Genomic DNA, 22,851 nt, shown 5'->3' with positions numbered 1-22,851 from the left:
CAGGTGCTTTCTTCCAGCATCAGTTTCTAATGTAGCTGATGATTTTCCTAAGGAAAATTGTTTTGGTGTCCTACCAAAAATTTCAATAGCTCTTTGTCATTCTTTTACTTATTGTAACTATAGTTTCAAGGGCAATTTCCTTTACTTGTTGCTCTCTTCAATAGTGTGTAGTCTAAATACTGTCGTTTCTAAAGATTTTTGACTGTAAGAAGCTAAGCTTCAGTGTACCTCCAAGGGCAGGGCACACTTTTCAGTGAATCTATCATCAAGCTGGATTGATTCAAATGAACAAAAAGGACACAATTTGCTGCTGTCGTTAATGTTTTAAAGCTTGCTCACAGAACTGAATTGCTGTGGTTTAACATATTCTCATGCATCAGCTAAGCCATAGTAAATTGCACGATATTATTTTAAGCATGATAGAAACATGAGGTAAAACATCTATCAAAATTTTAAAATAATATTTTGTTTAGAAATACACCTGTTTCAAAAGGCATGCTCAGGTAACTCATAGGGAGTTGTTATCCTAAATTAACTCCATCATGTATCTGCATTGTTCCAGGATGGAAGTGTCAGTGGGAAATGTTCTGAGACATTCTCTCTGAAAGTCAGAGAGTCTAATACCATACATATTCTTGTAGGAAATCAGAGACCATTTTTCATGTGTTTTGCCTCCTGGTCATCACTAATTTGCTTTTCCTAAAGCATCAGAAAAAAATAAATCGTTTACTCCGCCTACTCAGAGAGTCTGAAGTATTTCCTCTTCCTCCTTTCTTCTATACCTGGTCAAAAAATTCCCCTGAATTTCTGCATGAAATATATTTTAAGATAAATAAAGGGAATTGATGCCTTTTAGAGGCAGGAGCAAAGGTGCTCAGGAGAGTGTGATGCATATCCTTTTATTTCTGCTGCCTGCTGTATGAGTTCTGCTTCATTTGAAGGCAGTGCCAGCTCTCCAGCTTCAGAATAGTTACATCCCAATTTCTTCCTTTCACATGTGTTTCTTGTAACCACCAGACCACTTTCTGCTTGTGCACTGTTGCATGAAGCAAGGACATTCCCAGGGAACATTTTCTTCTTCTTGATGCATGCAAGGGTTTCCTTACTTAGCCTATCTTGTTGAGCATCTTCTAAGTATGAGGCTATTCCTTTGTCCTTCACTAAGGCCATACATGTCTGATTCAAGCCCTGTTCCTTGTGACTGTATCTCCCTTGGGATCACCTCTGCCTGACAGATGACCCAACACAGTCAAAAAAGGAGTCCATGCAATCTCAGAGAGAGACCACAATTGCAGTGCTGTCCTGATTTCCATAAAACTTAAAAATCTTGAGGTGTGAAACTGCTTTAGGTTCTCTTCTTTAGGTATTGGTATCATCAGTTTTGGTAAGGGTTTGCTTAAGCCCTCTTTAAATATCTGGTAGCAACTGAAAATTTCTTAGCTTAATTTCCTGGTTAATTCCTGTTTTTCCTTGTTAAACTTCAGAGAAGCCTGCTGTCTTCATGAAGTCCTTGGATGATGTTTTTGGTGAGGAGCGAGGTGTAATTAAACTGGAATGTGAAGTCTCCAAAGAGAAGGTCAAACCTGTTTGGAAAAAGGATGGTGCAGTGCTCACTGCTGGCAACAAGTACGAGCAGATACAGTCTGGGAAGACTCTGTGTCTCCTTATCCATGACCTCGAGAAGACAGATGCAGGTTTATACACCTGTGATATTGGCACTGATGTTGCCAAGTCACAGGTCAGCATTCAGGGTAAGTACTGTTGACAATTGCCAGTAAAGAGGTGCTGAAAATACATGCGGGTTGCTCCCTATGTCTCACACCTATTCCCCCATGAGCATAAATTGCCTCCATTATAAAACAGTGTCACTGGAATTTAACACAGTGATTTCTGAACAGTTCTTGCTCTTTGTTGGAAGTATACCTCGTGTTTCCATGAAAATCTCTGGATGTGTCAACAATATATAGGCAATGTTTTCTTTCTGAACTTTCCTAAAGTGGAGAAACTCTCACAGAAGAGCAATTGATTTCTCAAAACAAAACAGAGAAATAAAAAATCACACCCCAAAACAAAACAGACACACACCAAACACACACAAAAAAAAGGGATGGGGGGGGGGAAGGGGAGGGGAAGGCAAGAAAAGAAAAAGGCAGCTTGTTTCACGAGTCTGTTGTGGGTACATGAAAGTAGTTCAATATTGTCTACTGAAGAAGCCAGCAATCCAATCTGTCCTCTAATCCTTGTGGCTTCTTGAAGGAAGGAGGAGTGTTCATGGTTTTTGAACTCTCATTGGTAACAAAACAAGTTTTGAATTTCAGTATGATTTGAACACCTGGAGGAGTAGGATGGTAACAAATACACAAATAAAAACATTCAATTTCTCATCATGGGCAGAAACCTTTGTCTCATACAATATCCAGAAGTATTTCTGTCTGTTAGCTTTTCCTCATTAAATCCTCACTCTGCTTCATGGAATAAGCTGTTCTCCACACAGTCCTTCCAGAGAGAAGCCAGGAGATTCACATGCCCGTTTTTCTATAGTTTTCTGGTAATTCTGAGTGGATAATGTCTGAGGAATTCCTCACATGTCAAACACATCAGTAAGAAATGTGGTAGCGTCCTGCAAATCCTGCAGATAAATGAGTCTGATGGTCTAAAAATGTCAGTTTGTAAATGCCTTTTCTCCTTATATTAACCTATATTTTGTCTTCCAGAACTGAACATTGGCATTACCAAACGGCTGAAGAACACTGAAATCCAGGAGGGAGAAGACTGTACGTTTGAGTGCATTTTGTCCCATGAAAGCATTGATGACTTCAGCTGGACACTGAATGGGAGCAAAGTGGAAAGTGGAGGGCGATTTAAAGCCTTCAACATGGGTCGGAAGTATACTCTCAGCATCAAAAGTGCGATTCCTGATGATAGTGGGGAAGTCATTTTCACTGCCCGTGGTCTAATCTCCAAAGCCTCTCTGGTTGTGAAAGGTAATGAGACCAGAGAGAGTCTGGGGGTTGATATCTTCTACTCTCTTCTCATAAGGTGTCTCAGTAAACCACGGAGGAAAATTTGTGTTATGGTTAAAACGAATAGCAGCCCTCTCTGTGAGCCTTGAAGCACTGAGAATTTCCCTTAAAAGCAAGTAAAAGGGTGATTTTTTTTTTTGATTTTTTTTTAATAGATATGTGAGAATTGCAGAATACACTGAGTGGTGTTGGAAATGGCTAGTTCCACTTCTCACTCTGGCTAGTTCCATTAACAGTAAATCAAGAATGGTCTGTTCAAATAACTGTAGGTGCAAATATCCTGCAAGTCGAAGCCGAAGGGATGGCCTTTGTGCCATCTAATTGTATGTGGTGGTTTTACCCAGATGGGCAGCTAAACGCCACCACAGCCGCTCTCTTTCTTCCCCTCCTCAGAAGAAGAGGGGAAGAAGAATGTCTGTATTTAGACAAAGACACCTCACCCTAAGTGTAGGCCTGCAGTAACTTCAGTGACAACAAAATGATGGCCTCTGAAAAGGATGCTGTCAAGATGAGTCCTAAATTCCTCTAAGTGATCATTGCTGTTCACTGAGAGCCTGTAACTGCAGTTAATGTGCACTAAAGAACAAGATTAGATTGCTTTTGTCTCTCACTTCCCCATCATAACCTGAATTATTCATGGGAGAATGAGAAAACTTGCTGGATATTTGAATTAAAAACAAACAAACAAACAAAAAAAACCAACACCCTAATCTTACTGCATTTCTCATTGTGTTTTTTACCTGGAACTCATTTATTTTTGTTTTCCCTCAGAAAAACCTACAGAGGTTACAAAACAACTGGAGGATAAAACAGCAGCAGCGGGGCAGGACATCAGCCTGAGCTGCGAGTTGTCAAAGCCTGATGTGAGCATCAGGTGGTACAAGGACGGCAAAGCAATCCGAAAAAGCCAGAAGTATGACGTGCACCAAGAGGGAACACGGGCCATCCTGATCATCCATGACTCCACAGTCAAGGACAGTGGGGAGTACACCTGTGAGACAGAAGTCTCTAAAACGAAAGCCAAGATCACAGTGCAGGGTCAGTTGAAACACACACAGGGGCTGGCACTTAAAAAAGTTGGGGTAAATATCAGCAACCTGTGGGAGGTGTTCTTCTGTTTTCTTAAGCAGGGTCAACTATTAGTTTTCAAAAAATGTCATGGATTAAAGTTTTTTTTAAAGAAAATCTAGGAACTGCGTAATCTTGTGTGTTACTTGAAGGGCCAATCTATATTAGTAATTTGAATTAGTCTTTTTTGAATATGGGTGATCAAAACTATGCACAGTCTGCCAGATGAGATCTCACCAGCAACTGTACAATGGCATTAAACTTTCTAGATATCTTCTGGAAATATTTTACTTCATATGTCCTATGTCAAGGGGTAGACTTGGTGATGATTTTAGACCCTTTCCATGTCTGCATGCTGTGATTTTGTAAGTGGGGGCAGAAGAGCAGAGGAGATTTAAGACACCTCTGTATGCTCTGGACTTGTTGGAGTAACAAATATCTCTCTCTCCCCACCCCCCACCCCCTTTTTTTTTTTTTTTTTTTTCCTTCCAGAAAAGCCTAATTACTTTGTCAAGGAACTTTCAGATCTGAAAGTTGATGAAAGTGGAACCGCAGTTTTTACGTGCCAGAGTGAGAAAACTGCATCCTCTGTGGTCTGGAGAAAAGGCATAGCTGAACTCAGGGCTAGCAAGAAATATGAGATCACGCAGAAGGGACAAGTCCTGCAGCTGACCATAAATAGTTTGGAGAAAAGTGACAGTGACACGTATACCTGTGACATTGGTGATGCCCAGTCCAGAGCCAAGCTAGTCGTGCAAGGTATGCATGAGAGGAATAAGACTGTACATCCTGTTTCTCCAACAGTGAACGTTATTTTGGTGGAATTTGTACGTTTATGGCAAATCTCTGGGATTGCAGTTGCCTGGCCTAATTAGAGGCTCTGTGCATGTGTGCAGGGGGCCAACTGCCCCGAAAGTAAAGGCTGTATGAACTAGCAGTGGTATTGGGTGGCTACATGTCCAGATGTTTAAGTGCTGCCATCCGTGCACAGGCAGATCTATTTCTCAGCATATAGATAGCAGATTTGATTTCTGGTTCTGATACTTGATATATGTAGGCTGCACAGGCCATGTGGACAAAAATCTAGCAACACGGAACTGGACATGCAGAACAATTTATTGATTTGAAGTATTTACCTCTGGAGCACTTTAGGAATGATTTAGAAACCAAAATGCTGATGTGAGGAGGGGCTGATGAACCTGAATTCAGTGTGAGGTTTCTAACACTGACTTTTCTGAATTAAAAATACCTCTCTGTCAAAAAGCTCAAGATGAAAGTAAAGTTCCTTGATGCTGCATTCCAGGTAGTTCTGTTAGGAGAAACTTCATAACATTGGATTTGCATTGTGCTGGCTACTTGTTCTGCTATATGTGTTCTGGTATTTTGCAGTTGTCTTCATCCTATTTTGGTGTGTGTCCTGTATATTTTATCTTCCTGTGAATTATTTTTGTGTTCAGTTACAGGGGAGTTATGTTTCAGTCTTCTGTATCATGAATGTATTTCCTTCTTGAAATACTCATGTGGGAAATCCATAATCCATAACCCATAAGTTTTTTCATGCTAGGAGTGGAAGATTCCAGTAATTGATGTATCTGTGTTCCTTTCAGGCCAGAAAGTGCTAATAACAGAAGACCTGGAAGATGTCACTGTGTTAGAAGGAGAATCTGCCATGTTCAAATGCAGAATCTCTCCTGTAGACTATAGCAAAGTGCAGTGGTTTTTGGATAAAACCCCACTTCATACCAATGAACTTAATGACATCCAGTCTCAGCCTGGTGGATATCACTTGCTAACACTGAAAAAGCTCTCACTGAAGGACTCGGGGGTCATTACATTTGAAGCTGGTGATAAGAAAACATCTGCCAGTTTGGTTGTTAAAGGTAATTCAAGCATAAAAACCTCAGGAGAGAAGCGAATGCATAAAAATTCCTACAGGATAATGTGGACAGGTGAAAAAAAGGCAACAAATTTGACCTCAGCATATGTATATCTGTATATGTTCAAGAATATCATTAACTATATGATGAAGCTAGGGGTGGGGAATTAACTCTTTGCATTCCTGGAGAGCTGTCAGTGTATTTATTGGACCTTAGATGGGAATGTTGTACTGTAATGATAGTACATTGGATATCTTGTCCAGTTTTCCTTCAGCCAAGCTGGAAGGGTGGCAACATAATGATGAGTGAGAAGAAATAGATTAGTTCAAGGAAAAAGAAAAAAAGAAAAAAGAACAACTGATATGTTTTTAATTTATGTTCCATTATTTGAAAGGTGAATTACATGTGTTGTCTGCTCTTCATTGTTGACAATGTTTTCTCCAGAAATGTTGAACTAGGCCAAAACCTGCAATGTTAGTCTACTTTTATAGTGAGGGAATAAGATGAATGCCTCACAATCTGAGAGTGTAGGTTTAAACAAATTTTGTTTCCTTATGGGAAATATAAATATTTGTTATTATACAGAGATGTGAAACAGTCTGTGCTGTGTCAGATTGTATTCTCATTCTTTTCAGAATCATCATGTTTCTTGCAAGATTTTTTTTTTCAAAATTTGAAAATTTGCCCCAGTTGGCAAATTTTGACATGCCACAGAACTGCAAATAGATTTTTCTGAAGTCAAATGAAAGATCCTATTTGCAAAAGGCTTACTCCTTTTGGTAACACCAGTACAGGATGCTGTAATGCTGAGGAGAATAGTTTTTGGTTTTCTGATGAGTTGGATTTTTATGTATTAATAATAATAATAATAATAATAATAATAATAATCCAGAAGTGCTGGGGGGTAAGATCTACCTTGACTTTTTCTATCAAGCTTCTATAAGCCATATAGAGAGACAAGCACTTCCAGAGAGCAGTTCATCTCCTCTGTCTTAATGACATATTTTGGAAGTAAATATCTGGTCCTTGGAGGAGCATGTTATCTTCCACTGATAATAGAAACATTCTACATGAGCAGTCAAGGATATCTGCCTAGTTTTTAGATGACCTCATGCCAATGAGGTGAGCCCTGCTGTATATAACTGGCTTTGGGAAATCAGTATTGCACCTCCCTTCATCTAGAATTAACTTCCAGCATTCAGTTAGAAGGTTCAAACTAATAAACCCACATTGAAAAGTGTTTAGGAATAGTGCCTCCATCTTGCTTATATTTAATGAGATTGGAGAGATCTTTTTCATGTTCTTCTACAGGCATTTTCTTCTCAGTTTCTTCCAGGTGGCATTTACTAAACCATATTTTATGGCATGACTGATGCCTTCCCAAGGGCTTTGTAGTCCTGTACACCAAATTATTCATTACTAACCCTGTAAATCTGTAGTTTTGACACAAGTGATCTTGGACGTAAGTCTTACAGACTACTTGTGATCTGAAAATCTGCACCTCTTCTGAAAATCTCAGACCATTTTTATGTGATTCTAGAAAAGCCCTGCATCTTCACAAAGGAGCTGGTTGATACTGAAGTCACTGAGGGAGAGGATGTGATTCTCCACTGTGAAATCTCCAAATCAGACAGCCCTGTAAAGTGGTGCAAAGACGGGAAGAGCCTTAGGAATTCTTCTAAGTATAACATCAGCCGGTCGGGATTTGAAGCCAAGCTGGTCATTCACAGGGCAGAAGAAAGAGACAGTGGCAGATATGAGTGTGAGGCTGGAGCAGCTAAAAGTAGTGCGGTTATTACTGTCAAGGGTAAGAACGTTTGGAGTGATGGTTTGGGTCCTACCTTGTTCTATAAGCTATATATGTGAAGCTATACTGAAAAGGAGCCTCATGTCTTTGCACCACAGTGCAGGAAAGGTCCTAATTAAGTCATCCAGGGCAGCATCCAGAGAGGTGGCAGAATGTGAGACAGGAAAATCCTTCATCTTACCTGATTTGGGCTCTGTGGAAGTTAAGTGTCTCATCTTTCTAGAGCAGTCAGCAATGGGTTGGCAGAGAACAGTCTCTGTAGAATATCCACTCAGCCCGAGAAATAATTCAGAGAAAAAAATAGTCACCTTTGAAGCTGTCTCCAATGCTGTCTCTCTCCAAGAAGAAATTAATGCACCCACATTTTTTTAGGTAATTGTTTTAGGAAGCTAATTTTTTGAGAGTAGCACATCTGAAGCATTTATTCCAAAGAACATTGTCAGGCAGGAGATGATAACTGAAGGGTTGTATTGTCTGAGCTGCAACAAATAAATGTTCTTTTCTTAGACATATGAGATTTTAGAGTATTTCCTGAGCATTTGAGGGAAGCACCAAGTATATTAGGCAGAGCAGTGGGTATGAGCTGGATCAGAACTAGGCTTACATTCATGTTACAAACCCTCCCATCATAATTTCTCCAGCCTCTTGTCAGTCACTTCCCCAGCCTGAGGAGGAGCTGAGTTCCTGAGAGCATCTGCTCATTCACACGAGCAGGTTTCAGCAGGCTGTTAATGCTTAGCCTCACCAGTGAATATCCTGCATGCAGTTATTCCCAAAACACTCCGGAAAGGCTGTTCAAAAGCTACATCCGTATCAGAGAAGTCAATGTGAACAAAAAGGCTTTGTATCATTGGAATAGTCGACCTGAAGCTCAGAGCACAAGGAGGGAAGGCAAGCTGCTCACCCAGAGCACAGAGAAACAAACCAATTTAAGGCTGAGGTCTGCCATGCAAGGAAAGAGAACAACTGGGTGATGTTAGGAAGGTGATAGCAGAAAGTTACTGGCCAGATTTTTTACAACTTCCCTTAGCTTTCCCAATACACATTACACAAAAAGAAGGACCTGCGTTGACTCCAGCAGGACCTGGATCTTACCCATGATGAAGAGGAATTTTTTTGTTAGATAAAAAATAAACAAGCATTCATATCGACTGTTACACAACTGCTCCATTTGTCCTTTCACCCAGAAGGGTGTGGATGGATGCAGCATTTAAAAACATGTATTCAGATCACTGGTAGATGCAGAGGAACCAAGTCATAAGGATGCCTACAACAAATTATACTGTTGTAACATTCCTTTACCTAATAAGTCACATCAGAATAGCAGAATACAAAAATAGCAGAGTAATTCAATATTCATGTGATACTATAAGTATCCACAAATTAAAGATGAAAAGAGAAGAGAAGAGAAGAATAGGCTGTAAGTTTTCAACAGCCACAGGACAAACACATCATGAATTGGTAGCTGGCCTCCATATTCATAAAAACACATTATTAGACCTTTTTTCCTCCCTCCTTTTCCTCAAGAAGTGCTGTCTCTACAGTAGTTCACCTTAAAGTCCTGAGTCCCAGGCTGTGATAGAGCCTGCATAGGAATCTCCCCAGGGACCCTTTTGTGTCCAGCATGTCCTGTGTTTCTTCTGTGCTGTTTTTAAGTCCGCATTCATGTCTGATGAAAATCTGTCTTGGTTTCTTATAATAAGAAATCAACACTGCTATCATGATAATAGGTGCCTTGTCATTTATTTGTGTTTTCTGTGCATATGTATGAGGTGACCTCGGTTATATATATATATATATATATATATATATTTTTTTTTTTTTTTTTTTTTTTTTTTTTTTTTTTGTGCCAGTGATTGAGCTTTGACTACCAGTCCGCAATGTAGCTCAGTGTCTGCCATCCCTGACTGACTTCTTGCGCCACCAAGATTTTGGCTAAGTCGCACTGGTGGAACTGGCTTCTGTTTGTGTATTCTCTGCCACGTATCTTGCTGTCACCCCAAAATAGCATAGGGAAGCTGAAGTAGGACATTTCCACTCACAGCTAGGCCTTTACAGTGCCCCTGCATTACTTTACATAATTTTGGTGCCCTCTTTACTACTGAGGGGACAGGACAGAAAAATTCAAATAACTGAGCAGCAGGCCATTGCTAAAGACCTTTTAAGACTGAAATTGCATGCTAATGCCCGAAGTACTGAAACCAGCTGTACACTCTTTGAGTCATTAATAGTAGTGGCAGCATCTGCTGCTTTTGTTAATAACAACAATAACAACAAAGTCTTTAAATAGTACAAATAGTGGTTCAAAGATAAAAAGCATACAGTCCTGAATATTTTTGAGACTTCTCTATAAAGTTCTGGCAGCCAGATGTGATTTGTAAGAATCTGTTCACTTTGTTTGCTAGTGTATTTTCATTCCTGTGGTTTTCTACCTGAATAAAAAGAAAAAAAATAATAATATATATATATATAAAAAAAAAAAAAAAAAAAAAAAAAAAACAGAAAAGAAAAAGTGATTTTCAAGCTCGTGCATTTCCTTAAACATGTGCAATGTTCTTTTCCAGAAGTACCAGTTCTCTTCAAGAAAGAGCTTCGAAATGAAGAAGCTAAAGAAGGAAAGCAAGTCAAACTGACCTGTGAGCTCAGCAAACCTGATACCCCAGTGAAATGGATGAAAGGAGACACTGTTCTTTATGCCAGTGAGAAGTATGAATTTAAGCAGCATGGCACTGTGGCAGAGCTCATTATTCGAGATGTCAAAGCGATAGACTCTGGGGACTATACCTGTACAGCTGGGGAACTGAAGACCACTGCTCAGGTGAAAGTAAATGGTAGGCAAGGTTGGATGCATTGCAGCACTTTCTTAATGCATTGCTTTATAGCATTACAGGCTTTTTCTACAAAACAAACAAAACCACAGCACTTATTTTTGTAGTAGTATCATCTACAAATTCATGCTTAAAATTTAATGGCAATATTGCATACCTGTATGTACCTGTATATACATCATTCATGTAATTTTATGTTATGCATATGGGAGTTTAAATCTGTAACTTCCCACTGAGCCTGAAATAAGTACAGGGGGTTTGTTTCCTGTACCCTATGTGCCAGAGTTCCTGACCTGTTAGCTATTTTACATGGTTGTGATTAAGACCGGAGTTAGAGTTTGAGACCAGCAGCATAAGAGCATGGGAAGAATGTGAAAATGTAACTTGTAAGAGCAGGCAGGAATGCACAGCAGTCAGGTCTGGTGCCTAGCAAATTGCTATCATGGGGCACTTGTACAGCAAGACAAGGGGGCTTGTCTTGATCCCTGGTTCTGTATTCTAGCTGTGCCTGTCCTTTTTAAACAACCCCTGGAGAACAAGGAAATGGAAGAGGGGAAATCTGTCTCTTTGCGCTGTGAACTCACAAAAGCTGATGCCACTGTGGTGTGGAAGAAGGGAGAAGCCACACTCCAGGCAAGTGCCAAATATGAAATGAAGCAGAAGGGAACAGTGGCAGAGCTGGTGATTCATAATGCAGAGCCAGAAGATGCGGGAAGATACACCTGTGACACTGGAGAGCAGCAGACCACAGCCCAAGTCAAAATCCATGGTAGGAATAAGACACCTGCTTGTGACCATTTGTTATTGTTCTTGCCATGGTCCTGCACATTTACAGTGAGTGTTCATGGAAAAAAAAGGGATCCATGCAAACAAATGGCAGCTCTGGCTTTGTCCATTATGTTATCTGTTTTCTAGGACAATAACTTCATGCTAAAACATAACAATTAAATGTCCCTGACCTAATAACAAGGTACCTTTTCTTGCCTCTGAAATAACCGTTCTGCTTTCTTCTTGAGACAGAGGCACTTGCCTGAGCTCTAAGGTAAGAAGGGCCTCAGCCACGTGCTTTATTAAATAACATGCAGTTCTGTTCTGTACTTCTTGAGCAAGTTTTTCATGTATCTGTGACCAACAGCATTTGGGCAGCAGCAGAGTAATTATTTTTATATTTTAATTATTGAAAAATAATTGTGTTTTTTTCCCCTAAAAACTCATGGCATGCTATTATAAGTAGAGTCCTGGAAGTGCAGGTAGGTCAAGGTTTGTTAGCTGCGCCGAGCGAATTTGTTTCAGCCTTTTAAGTCCCATATGGGGTGACCACTTGGTAGTGATGCTCCTGAAGTAAAATGAGAATGCTTCATTCCTCAGCCGTCTCTGCACTCATCGAAGAAGAACTTAAGAGCCTGGAAGCTCTGGAAGGTGGGACAGCCACCCTGCGCTGCCAGCTGAGCAGAGAGGCCCCCGTGGAGTGGAGGAAGGGGCACACTGTTCTCAGGCCGAGTAACAAGTACAGGATGAGACAAGAGGGCACAGTGGCCGAGCTGCTGATCCATGATGTGGACACAAAGGATGCTGGAGACTATACATGTGTAGTGGGAAGCCAAAAAACCACAGCAGCTTTATCAGTGAATGGTAAAAAGTCAGAAATAACCCATGAAACTGGAATGTTTCTGTCCATCCCTTCCCTCCTCCCTTCTGTACATTCTCTTTCAGCACCTACCTTTATGTCCTGCATCTACATTTGTCATCTTCCATTTTTTCATGTTGCTGTGTCACTTCTTTCCCCAATTCCTGTCCACGATCTGTTTTCATTATGCCCCATATTGCATGTGTGTTTGTTGTAATGTCTTCTCGGAGACCCTTCTCAAGTGAAGGGTGCTGACATGCATGTATGCTTTCCTGAATTACTATGGAAAAAGATTCCTTGGGGTTTTCTGTTGAGGAGGGTTCATTACTTCTAATGATGAGGATGAGTTTGTCCTTTTTATATGGGATCCAGATCAAATCTGAGACTGATTTCCACAGAAAGAATTACTAGAAAGTGGGTTTTACCAGCCACAAAAAGGCAGGGTATGATTATGGATAAGGGTGTTAGGATAAGTATTTGATCAATCACAATTCAGCCTCTGACCAGAGGTGCTGGGCAGGGCCCTGGGTTGCGATCCCTTGTTCATTCTGCGTCTCTCAGCCCTGCCAGTCCGCTTCAAAAAAGAGCTGAAGAATGAGGAAGCCACGGAGAGTGGAACGGCCACGCTGCAGTGCGAGCTGAGCAAGGCAGGCAGCTCGGTCGAGTGGAGGAAGGATGGAAAGGTGCTGAAGCCAAATGGCAAATACAGAATGAGACAGGAAGGCCGCTTTGCTGAGCTGGTAATCCAAGACCTAGACTTGACCGATGCTGGGAGTTACACCTGCATGTGTGAAGACCAGAAGACTACAGCTACTTTGAGAGTGAATGGTAAACATTCTACCCATGTTTCTCATTAAGCCCCAAATTTAGTGTGTCTGACAGTGTTTGCTGGTTGTCTGAAGCTTGGTCGGTATGATTTCGAAGAAGTTTTATGGTAGCTCTGTGGAGCCAGAGTCACCCTAGTAGATAATATTCCCTTGTGCTTTTTGAGCTTTGAGACAGCTCAGCAATGTCCTATATTGTTTTCTCTAATTTATTTCTCTCTGCTGCAGGAGATCTTCCTCCCCCTTACAACTGTATCCACCTAGCAGTAGTACATTTGATTAAATTCATATGCTGTAGTCCAGCAATTCACAGAGAAGTCCAGGTCATTTTGTTATATTTCTGATTCCATCTCTGTTGGTATTGCATCCTTCAGCCTTGCCTATCCTCTTCCAAGAAGAAATGGTGAACAAGGAAGCTACAGAGGGTGAGGCAGTTGCTTTGCACTGTAAACTGAGCAAATCGGCTCCTGTTGAGTGGAGAAAGGGGAATAAAGTCCTCAAACCAAGTGAAAAATACAAAATAGAGCAGGAAGGCCCCTTTGTGGAGCTGATCATCCAGGATTTGGATTTGACAGATGCTGGTGATTACAGCTGTGTGTGTGGAGATCAACAGACTACGGCTGCTTTGACAATAAATGGTAAAAAGAAATTCTCTGCACACATCCTCCCAAGTAAATCTGCATAATTCTGAATTCTTCCTCTTTTTCTCCTGTCACATCTGACCTCTATATACTTTCCATTTCTGTCCCTTGCTGATTTTTTCCTTCTTTTTCTCCTCTGTCTCTTTCTCTCTGCACATCCTTCACCCGATCCCCTCTTGATGTGCTATTTTTCTTCCTCTGTAGTATGTTTGAATGACAAGTGTAGTACAAGTCCCAGCTCAACACAATCTCTGAGTCCAGTGTACCTGCTGTTTAAAAATTTTCCCATAGGGATTGTCCTAAAAGTGAGATTAATTTTTACTTTCCTTACTTAGACTGCTACACCTGTTGCTCCTAAGTGGTAAAAGTTTTCAAAAACATGTGATGATAAATAAGGATTCTTACTGAAAAAATACTCTTTATTATGCTCCTGCTGTTCCCAGGCCTTTTACATTTATATTTATTTATTTATACATACCAATTTTGTTTTAATTCTCCCAGAGCATATCTTGTATATCTGCAGAAAGCCAACAGCATGTTTGCAATTGTTTTACTTAAGGAGCTACATTTGCAAAAATACAGGCAGTGCCATGATTCAAGCACTTCCATAGAACTGGTGCTTTGCTCCAGGGAAACAAAATGCTCTGGGCCTCATACTGATGTATGGCCTCTAATTTTATCCCTTTAATTTTGTGATGCATAAAATAAAGGGTAAATGACTTGTCAAGTTTGTAGAGAAACAACACTGCTTTCAAAACAAATTTTAAAGTGAGAGGACAAAAAAAAAAAAAAAAAGAGGCAAATTGAAATCTCTTGTGAATTGTTAGAGATTGAACACAATCCTGGAGTGTGAAGAAGGTTTTTTGACTTTAGTGACATGCAGGTCAGGGAGTCAAGGGACAAGAGTCCATGACCTACTGGTCATGGGCCAGGCTTTCTCAGCTTTGATGCTGTGTCTGTATTCCATTTACTCTGCAGTCCTACCCACTCTTTTCACCAAAGAACTGAAAAATGCAGAAGCTACAGAAGGTAAAAGTGTCTCTCTGCGCTGTGAGCTGAACAAGGCCGCTGCTAATGTGGAGTGGAAAAAGGGATTCAAGACCCTCAGATCAAGTGACAAGTATAAAATGAAACGAGAAGGTGTCATTGCTGAGCTTATAATCCAAAATCTAGACACGACGGATGCTGGAAATTATTCCTGCATGTGTGGAGACCAGCAGACTATGGCAGTTTTAACAGTACATGGTAAAACTAACAAAACAAGACACATCCTAAAATTAACTCTTGTTTTCTCTGTCTGTTTGGGCAGACACTTGGGTATCCTCCTTCCTTCTGCCAGGCCCATACCCACAGCCCACTGATGTCAATGAAGTGTTCTTATTGACGTCAGCGTGGCTGATGTGCATGGCACAAGAGGGGTGTCAAAATACAAGTTCAGAGAAAAGATAGGCAACCGGGATGGCTGCTACCATTTTAGTGAAAGTTGATCATTTTGTTTTTCCTTTATCAGACTTTCTGTTATGCTTAAGCCCATTAAAATGGTTTATGACTTAGTGGTGTTAAGGTTTCATCACATTCAGAAAGGTGAGGTAATTCCCTAGAATCTTATTCCCATACTCTAATTCTGGGACAACAAGGTGCTTAAAGCAAGCCCAAACTTTCTAAGTGATGATCAGGCTCATTGTAAACTTTGATTTTTACCACAACTGACATATTTGAAAGAATATTTCAGTTGAAGTGAAAATGCTTGTTTTCCCATCATGTACTGAAATGAACAATTTCATTTCAAACTGACATTTAGAATGAAACTTCAGTGTTTCATTTTTTTAATGTAGAATGTCTTCTCATTTACTTAAGTTTGTGAAAGCATAGTAAATATCCTCCTTTCACTATACTTTAAAACTTCATGTGAGAAAACCAATTTTTTTCAGAAATTTCAAATTAGTTTTTTTCTTTGAAATTTCACGGGAAAAAAAATGGGTTTTCTACTTCTGTTGGTTTGTGACTGAGTACATGTAAAATATCTCTATGGATTACTGCAAGCAGTAAATCCTTTTGCAGTGATTTCATTCCTCATATTGTTTCACAGACACTATTGACAATTTATGTTCTTGTGTTGATAAACCAAGATAAGAAGAAAAAGGGAAATTAAACATCAGAGTTTAATTTTAACTCTTTGGAGCATTACATCTCACTGCTCATATTGCTGTCTCTCAGCTTTACCTGCGTTTTTCAAAGAAGGTTTGAAAAACAGAGAAGCCACAGATGGTGCAACAGCCACACTGCACTGCGAGCTGAGCAAGGTCGGGGTCCCAGTGGAGTGGAAAAAGGGGGACAAGACACTCAAACCAAGTGATAAGTATAGGATGAGACAAGAAGAGACATCTGCAGAGCTGTTGATCCGAGATCTGGAAGTAGAAGATACCGGAGAATATACATGTGTGTGTGGAGATCAGAAGACCTCAGCTGTCCTGACAGTCCATGGTAAAAAAAACAAACAAACAAAACATTCTCCTCTATGATAGCAGCATTTCAGAGATCCCCCTTTTCTCTGACAGATCTCTTCTCACCCATGTTGATGTTTTGATTCTGCAGCCTTTTCTTGGTTTGCTGCCTGACCGTATTTCATTCTGTCTCCCACTGTTTGTCAGTTAGACACTGATGGCCTTATGGCAGCGTAGAGTTGTGAGAGTTTCTTATCCTAGACCCTTCTGCATGTTGTTAGAGTGAAAAGGCAGATGTTTGTAAGGCCAAAAGTGTCTAGGCCTCTAGCAGCTAGTTTTTTCTCAGGATAGTCCCTTGTGTCTCACTGATGTCAGTGGATTGAAGGAATGTTCATTAAGGGTGCTGAGCTTGTTAGCAAGAGATTTTTGTTCTCTGTTTGGGAGAGAATGGATGTCTTTTGCAGGACCATGATACATTGTGCTGATGAAATGGCACTTTCAAAAATCAAACAAATGAACAAAAACCAGCAACAACAAGCCATTACTCTGAAGGTCCTGATTTAGAGAGAAGTTAGGCAAAATACGTTCCTGTTTCTGCCATGGTGAATAGTGAAAACCTTTGGTAAACACCTCCAGCAGCAGCAGTTGACATACAATTCAAGTAACTGAAAGAAATATTTTTGTTTGAGGTATATCTTAAGGATAAGGCGCTGGACACAAACTCTCTTATCTCAGATTTCTTAGCACACTTTTACACACTTTTATCTCTTCTTTCTCCCAGTCAAAGGTAATTCTGCTCTTGCCTTCCTCTGAGCTTGCACTTTCTTTCATGTGCAAGTCACTTCCTTTTTGCTATGGTGACACACCACAAGGCAACTTGAAGAGTGCTGCTGAAAAAATACCTGTATTCCTCACATTAGAGCCTTTGTGGCCTTGAAAATTATGGCTTAAAGATGCACTTAAATTTATATTACTTTTTTTTTTTTTCCTTTTTCTGAACAAGAAACATCAGTTAAGGTGTTAGGAAAGGTGTTTCATGTGAAGAACTGAAGATCTCCAGCTAGCAGTGCTGTCATCAAGGCCTATGACTTTCAATCAGAATTCAAGTCATTAATTTTCAAGACAGATGAATTCAGACTGAAATGGATAGAGAGGAACTACTGGAATCAGCAAGGAAGTGGCTAGTGTACTCCATAAATTAATGTCAGAAATAGGTTATTGTGGCAATTATCCCTGTGAAACCCTGTTTTCTAGTTAGTGCAAGATCACTGCTTACAGAGGCTGCATGTTTTGTTTTCCTGTGATAGTGAAGGGCAGGCCTCAGGACCTAGTCCTAGGTTCCTCAAGGTCCAGTCAGTGGTTTTGATGAACTCTGTTTATATTACATTCCTTAGCTTTGCCTACACTGTTCAAAAAAGAGCTCGCCAATATGGAAGCCACAGAAAGCGGGACAGCTGTTCTGCAGTGTGAGCTAACCAAACCCACTCCGGTGGAGTGGAAGAAAGGGCAAGAGGTTCTCAAGCCTAGTGACAAGCACAAAATGAGGCTGAAGGATACAATTGCTGAGCTGACAATCCATAACCTGGAGGAACAAGATGCGGGAGATTACACGTGTGTGTGCGGAGAGAAGACAACTACTGCATCCCTGACAGTGCATGGTAAAATACATACATTTAATAGGGATTTTTTTTGTCATCTGTGCACTCATGTAGGATCACAAACAAGTCTTGATTCCATCTATTTAAATTTTTATGACAGCAGTGTCAACCACTGCAAATATCTTTTACTGAAAGTCTGTCACTTGGGAATGATAAATGGCATCACACAGTCTTTTCTGTCCCTGTTCTATCATGTTAATTGAGTCTGGAAGCAGATAATGATGACCTTGGTCATGAATAGCACTTTCAGTATTTCCATTACTTGATTTCTAGGCTTATCACAGAGATTTCACTTCTTTTTCTTGAATAGAATTGGAAGGTGCTCTGTTATGATAACAGTTGAGAAAGATAGGTGAGGAAGATGCATTGCAGCCTGGAATTCTAATTAACATAGCATTCCTTTTGATTGTTCATCTGATCTTAAGACAGAGCTGTGCAATTTCATGTAAAGCTTGGGGCCAGCTTTCTGTTGTTTATATCTTAAAATGCCTTTAAAACATACGTCCCAGTACTGGAGTCATAGTTCTGCAATCCTGATTTCCAGTTCAGTTTATACATGCTGAAAGGAGTATGTCACAAAGAATAAGGCAGGGATGCCCCTAAAATTGTTGTTGTTTGTCTCTTGGGTGCTGTATATTTTAATCAAAACTTTTAGAGATTAAAGGGTTTTAATCCAGTGGAGCAGACAAGATGCAGTATTTCCTCACTTTTAAAGTGCTCTCTCTTCACCTGTGATCTTCAGCCCTTCCTCCGCATTTTAAAAAAGAATTGAAGAACGTGGAAGCCACAGAAAATGGTACAGTCACTTTGTGCTGTGAACTGAACAAGCCTGCAGCCTCTGTGGAATGGAGGAAAGGAGACAGAGTCCTAGAGCCAGATGACAAGTTCTCCGTAAGATGTGAGGGCACAATTGCTGAGCTGATGATCCGTGACTTAGATCTGACAGATGCTGGAGATTACACATGCTGTTACGGAGATCAGAAAACTACAGCTGCCGTAAAAGTGAATGGTAAAAAACTCATATAACTAATTAAGTAGATTATTTCCGACCAGCTGTTTCTTAAAAACGTGATAGGATCAGCCTAGAAATTGCAGACGTATTTCTGAATTTAGCTACGTATGGTTGAACATAGGCATAAAGTCCTGAATGCACTGGTCAACACCAGGCAAAGGTCAGGCGTTTCTTGCAAAAATTTAAATTATTCATCTAGGTTCCAAGTCACTTCTTTGATGCTCGTGTGCAGCAGTAGTTGCTAAAAAGGAAAAGTCATGTTATTCTGATGTTGGTTGATAAGGCATTACAATCCCAAAGCTGACAGTATTAGAATTTGGTGATGAGTTATTTTTGATAGCTTTCAATGTGGTGTTAAACATTTTTTGAGAATAATTTCACTGTCAAGTTCTGATCATTAGATCAGAACTTGATCTAATTCTAATTCTGATCATGTCAAGTTCTAGTTCATTATCTGAGGATAAATCTCATGGAAAACTGAGATTGATGCCTCAGATATGGTTTCATTTATGAACTTTTTCAGTAATGATTTGCACTGTAATAAATCTTAGACACTGCAGTTAGGCTTTGTGTTCCATTGTGCTAGCTGTACCCAAAGTAAGGCAGGACTCAGTCTTGCAGAGTCTGAAGAAATTGACTGGTATGTTTCTGCATTTCATATCATAGACCCTGTCATAATAAAAAGCTCTGCCTTATGAACAAGGTGTTCTCCAACTTCCCAGAGTCACCATCATATGTTTCTCAAAGGGATTATCAGTTCTAGTTTGATTAGGGAAGGTTTTACTTGTCGTATGCGGTCCACAGACCACAGATAAGTAGTCACTTGGATAGCTACTATGGTCATACGTTCTTCTCATTTTGAACTCCTCAGCCTTGCCTGCACGCTTCAAGGAAGAGATGAAGAACGAGGAAGCCACAGAAGGTGGAACAGCCACACTACAATGTGAGCTATCTAGGGCTGCCTCTGTGGAGTGGAAAAAGAAACACAAAGTGCTCAAATCAAGTGAAAAATATACTATGAGACAGGAAGGTACCACAGCACAACTACTGATCCATGCTTTAGAAGTCAAAGATGCTGGGGAGTATACCTGTGTCTGTGGAGATGAGAAGACTACTGCAGCATTGACAGTGCACGGTAAAAGAAAAACAAAACAAAAACACACAAACACAGAAATTAGAAATTATACTTTTGAGTGGTGTTTCTCCTGTCTTCCTCTGGAAGCCTCAATACTGACACACACTGAGTTCTTTCTCTAATCTTTGACATCATTAATTCTGTCTGCAATGCATTTATTTATTTATTCATTTTTTATTTATTTATTTTCATTTATTGTGATTTGTATCTAATTCTAACTAGAATTATGGTTCCACAAATTTTACTAACATTTTACCCATTTTCTTCTCCCTGCTCTTTTTGGTGCATGGCTGTATTGATTTGTTTCACACTGAAGGCTGAAGCATTCCACATGCTTACATTTTTTGTTCTTGTTTACATACTTTTGACTTGGACCTAGAGAGATGGAGTAGCAGGCAGATTTGTACTTCTTAAAAAAGAGTGATCTTAGATTTCAAGTCACATTAGGATTTCACAGGTTATTATGAATAGTGCAAACAAAACTCGATTTAATGCAACTTTTTTATATAGCTATGACTGACAGTCATGTAGATTTGTAGTCTGTTATTGCAGAATACTCAGCATTATGAAATGTGAGTGCTTCACAGTCCCCAGTCAAATTCATCTGTAAACTTTCTTTGAAAGAGGAGAACTTTATTTCCACAAGTAATGTAGGAGCGTAGCAAGTAGTTTCAGCCATTTTTCTCACTTTAAAAATCAGTATGAGTTGATTTCTTTGCTTCAGTGCCCAGACTTTTTCATCTTGATATTTAACTGTAACACAAGGATGGGTTTAATCTTGCGCTTCCAATTTAGCTGTGAAAAACAAAATTGGAAAGAACATCTACAGGTCATCTAGTCCATCCTTAAGCCTCATGTCGTTATCCCTATCTAGCCTGCACTTGAAAACTCTAATGGTAAAAAATCTGCAGTTCCCCTGGGCACTCATTCCACTGCCTAGCTGTCATTACTGATAGAAAGTTCTTCTGAATGCCAACAAAAATCTTTCTTGAGCTGTCTTATATCCTTACTTCTTTTCCCATGTCCTGTGGACAGGGAGAAATATTATTTTCTTTCTGTGACTTTACAGATTTGAGAATTTTTATCATGTCTCCTCCTGTATTCTCTGTTCTGGACTAAGCAACTTCATTCCTTTCACTCGTTCTTCATAGGTCATGTTTTCTAGACTTCAGCTCATCTTTGACACTTTCTGGACCATCTTCAGTTAATCCACATCTTTCTAAAACTGTGGTGGCCAAAAGTGGACTAAAGCACTCCATCTGACGCTTTCCAGACTGGAGTAGAATGGAAGGACTTGATGTGTCTTGCATATGAGACTCCATTTTTATACATCCTCTTACGATGATTCCTTTATTCAAGAATTATATTTCTTGACGTGTTTGTGCTGTGATCTCTTGTAACCTCAAACCTCTCTCTGCAGATCTGCTGCCTATTGTTCCCTATCTTGTAGTGGTGTGGCTGATTATCTGCTCCTAAAATCAGTATTTTGCACCTGCTGTTGCTGAACTGCAGCCTATTTTTTTCACCACTGCTTCGTGAAGATCTTAATCCTAATTCTGTTTAACAAAGTCCTTTCAGTTTCTCTCCCTTCCCAACTTGAGATCACCTGCCAAATTAGTAAAACTGCTCTACATTTTATTGTCTGAGTCACTAATGAAAATGCTGAATGCTACTAGACTCCAGAGTATTGAAGTACTCTGCTCAACTCGTTCTTTCATTGTGACTGTAAATCCTAGTTGATTTTTTTTTTGACTGGTTTTCAAACTGATAGTGTTTCCTCCTTAGAATTATTTCAGGATAAGAGCTTTAATAAAATCAAGGTGTACAACATATACTGTTTCAATCAGTGAAACTTACTAATTTAACTAAAGAAAAATTACACCGGTCCTCTCCTTCATGAAGAGAATAGCTCTTGGCAAATACGAGTGTATTGCTACAATATTTTTTTCAGAGAATTAAAGTTAAGCTAAAATGTCCATTATTCTTTGGATCCTCTCTCTGCCTCTCCCTGTCCTGTCTTTTTTCAAGACAAGCACTGTGGGTGAAATTCAGCTCACTGAGTAAGAATGGTGAGTATTCCTAAATTATTGTTGTTGCCAGTGGAGATCTAGTCAACACAGTCAGAGGAAGCCAGGGAGACATCCAGCTTACCTTGTAGCAGATGTTTACTGATAGATGGATAGCAGATAGATCCACTGGCTCCACTGACTTTGTCTGGATATGTCCGGGGAGCTTAGACTCTTGGTTTACATTGTGAGAATTAAGTGCCTGTATTTTCAGTCTGTGAGACATTTTCCACCTCTGAATTTCTAATTTTCTGTACTTCTGGAACATCTCCCATTCTCTTTGATTTCTCCAGTGCAACTGTTTATGTCTGATACTGGTTCAGCTTGTTCCTTAAGCATTTCAGGACACGTCATCACACCAAGGTGCTTTTGAGAATATCAAGTTTATTTAAATGTTCTCTAATCCGTTTTTTCCCTATCTCAGTCAGAGTTTTTATTACTTTCTTGGCTATCATTAACCTTTAATATTAAAAAAGAAAAAGGAGGTAAACACTTCAGTTTTCTCTGTGTCATCAACTATCAACTTACATTCCTGAAAGAGAGGTAGACCAACTTGTATCTTGTTTTTCTTCCTTCTAATCTACTTATGGAATATCATTGTATTATTTCTGTTTCTTTCTAGTACAAGCTGGCCAGATTTTCTAGGATTTACATGACAATATTCTGATACCAGAAAGTACCACAAGGCGAGCAGAGGATACCAGTCAGTTGTTGGATACAACTACACAGAATGTGCATCTGTGGTTGGAGACATTTGATATCAGCATCATTTTTCAGCTTACCTTTCAGTCCTTCTTTCATATTGGTCTCTGTCCATGAGGTGCCAGAGCTCAGGAATGGG

At 39.8% G+C, this 22,851-nt stretch overlaps 1 protein-coding gene across 25 annotated transcripts in view; it reads left to right on the top strand.

Annotated features, from left to right (window-relative positions):
* OBSCN (obscurin, cytoskeletal calmodulin and titin-interacting RhoGEF) overlaps positions 1 to 22,851 on the top strand; it is a 185,576-nt gene that overhangs the window by 62,092 nt on the left and 100,633 nt on the right. For 22 of the 25 annotated variants that reach the window (XM_072033896.1, XM_072033887.1, XM_072033886.1 and 19 more), the window contains 16 exons: positions 1,485 to 1,751; positions 2,715 to 2,984; positions 3,795 to 4,061; positions 4,584 to 4,850; positions 5,699 to 5,971; positions 7,509 to 7,775; positions 10,340 to 10,606; positions 11,106 to 11,372; positions 11,972 to 12,235; positions 12,792 to 13,058; positions 13,429 to 13,692; positions 14,674 to 14,940; positions 15,913 to 16,179; positions 17,534 to 17,797; positions 18,540 to 18,806; positions 19,681 to 19,944. In XM_072033896.1, the coding sequence (XP_071889997.1) occupies positions 1,485 to 1,751; positions 2,715 to 2,984; positions 3,795 to 4,061; positions 4,584 to 4,850; positions 5,699 to 5,971; positions 7,509 to 7,775; positions 10,340 to 10,606; positions 11,106 to 11,372; positions 11,972 to 12,235; positions 12,792 to 13,058; positions 13,429 to 13,692; positions 14,674 to 14,940; positions 15,913 to 16,179; positions 17,534 to 17,797; positions 18,540 to 18,806; positions 19,681 to 19,944 (4,269 nt within the window). The remainder of the gene's footprint in view (positions 1 to 1,484; positions 1,752 to 2,714; positions 2,985 to 3,794; positions 4,062 to 4,583; positions 4,851 to 5,698; positions 5,972 to 7,508; positions 7,776 to 10,339; positions 10,607 to 11,105; positions 11,373 to 11,971; positions 12,236 to 12,791; positions 13,059 to 13,428; positions 13,693 to 14,673; positions 14,941 to 15,912; positions 16,180 to 17,533; positions 17,798 to 18,539; positions 18,807 to 19,680; positions 19,945 to 22,851) is intronic. The other 3 variants (XM_072033882.1, XM_072033892.1, XM_072033901.1) reach the window with 3 other exon arrangements.

The sequence above is a fragment of the Anas platyrhynchos genome, chromosome 2, assembly GCF_047663525.1.
Source record: "Anas platyrhynchos isolate ZD024472 breed Pekin duck chromosome 2, IASCAAS_PekinDuck_T2T, whole genome shotgun sequence".
NCBI lineage: Eukaryota > Metazoa > Chordata > Aves > Anseriformes > Anatidae > Anas > Anas platyrhynchos.
Note: the sequence above shows the minus strand (reverse complement) of the source record. Positions and strands in the feature narration are given on the sequence as shown.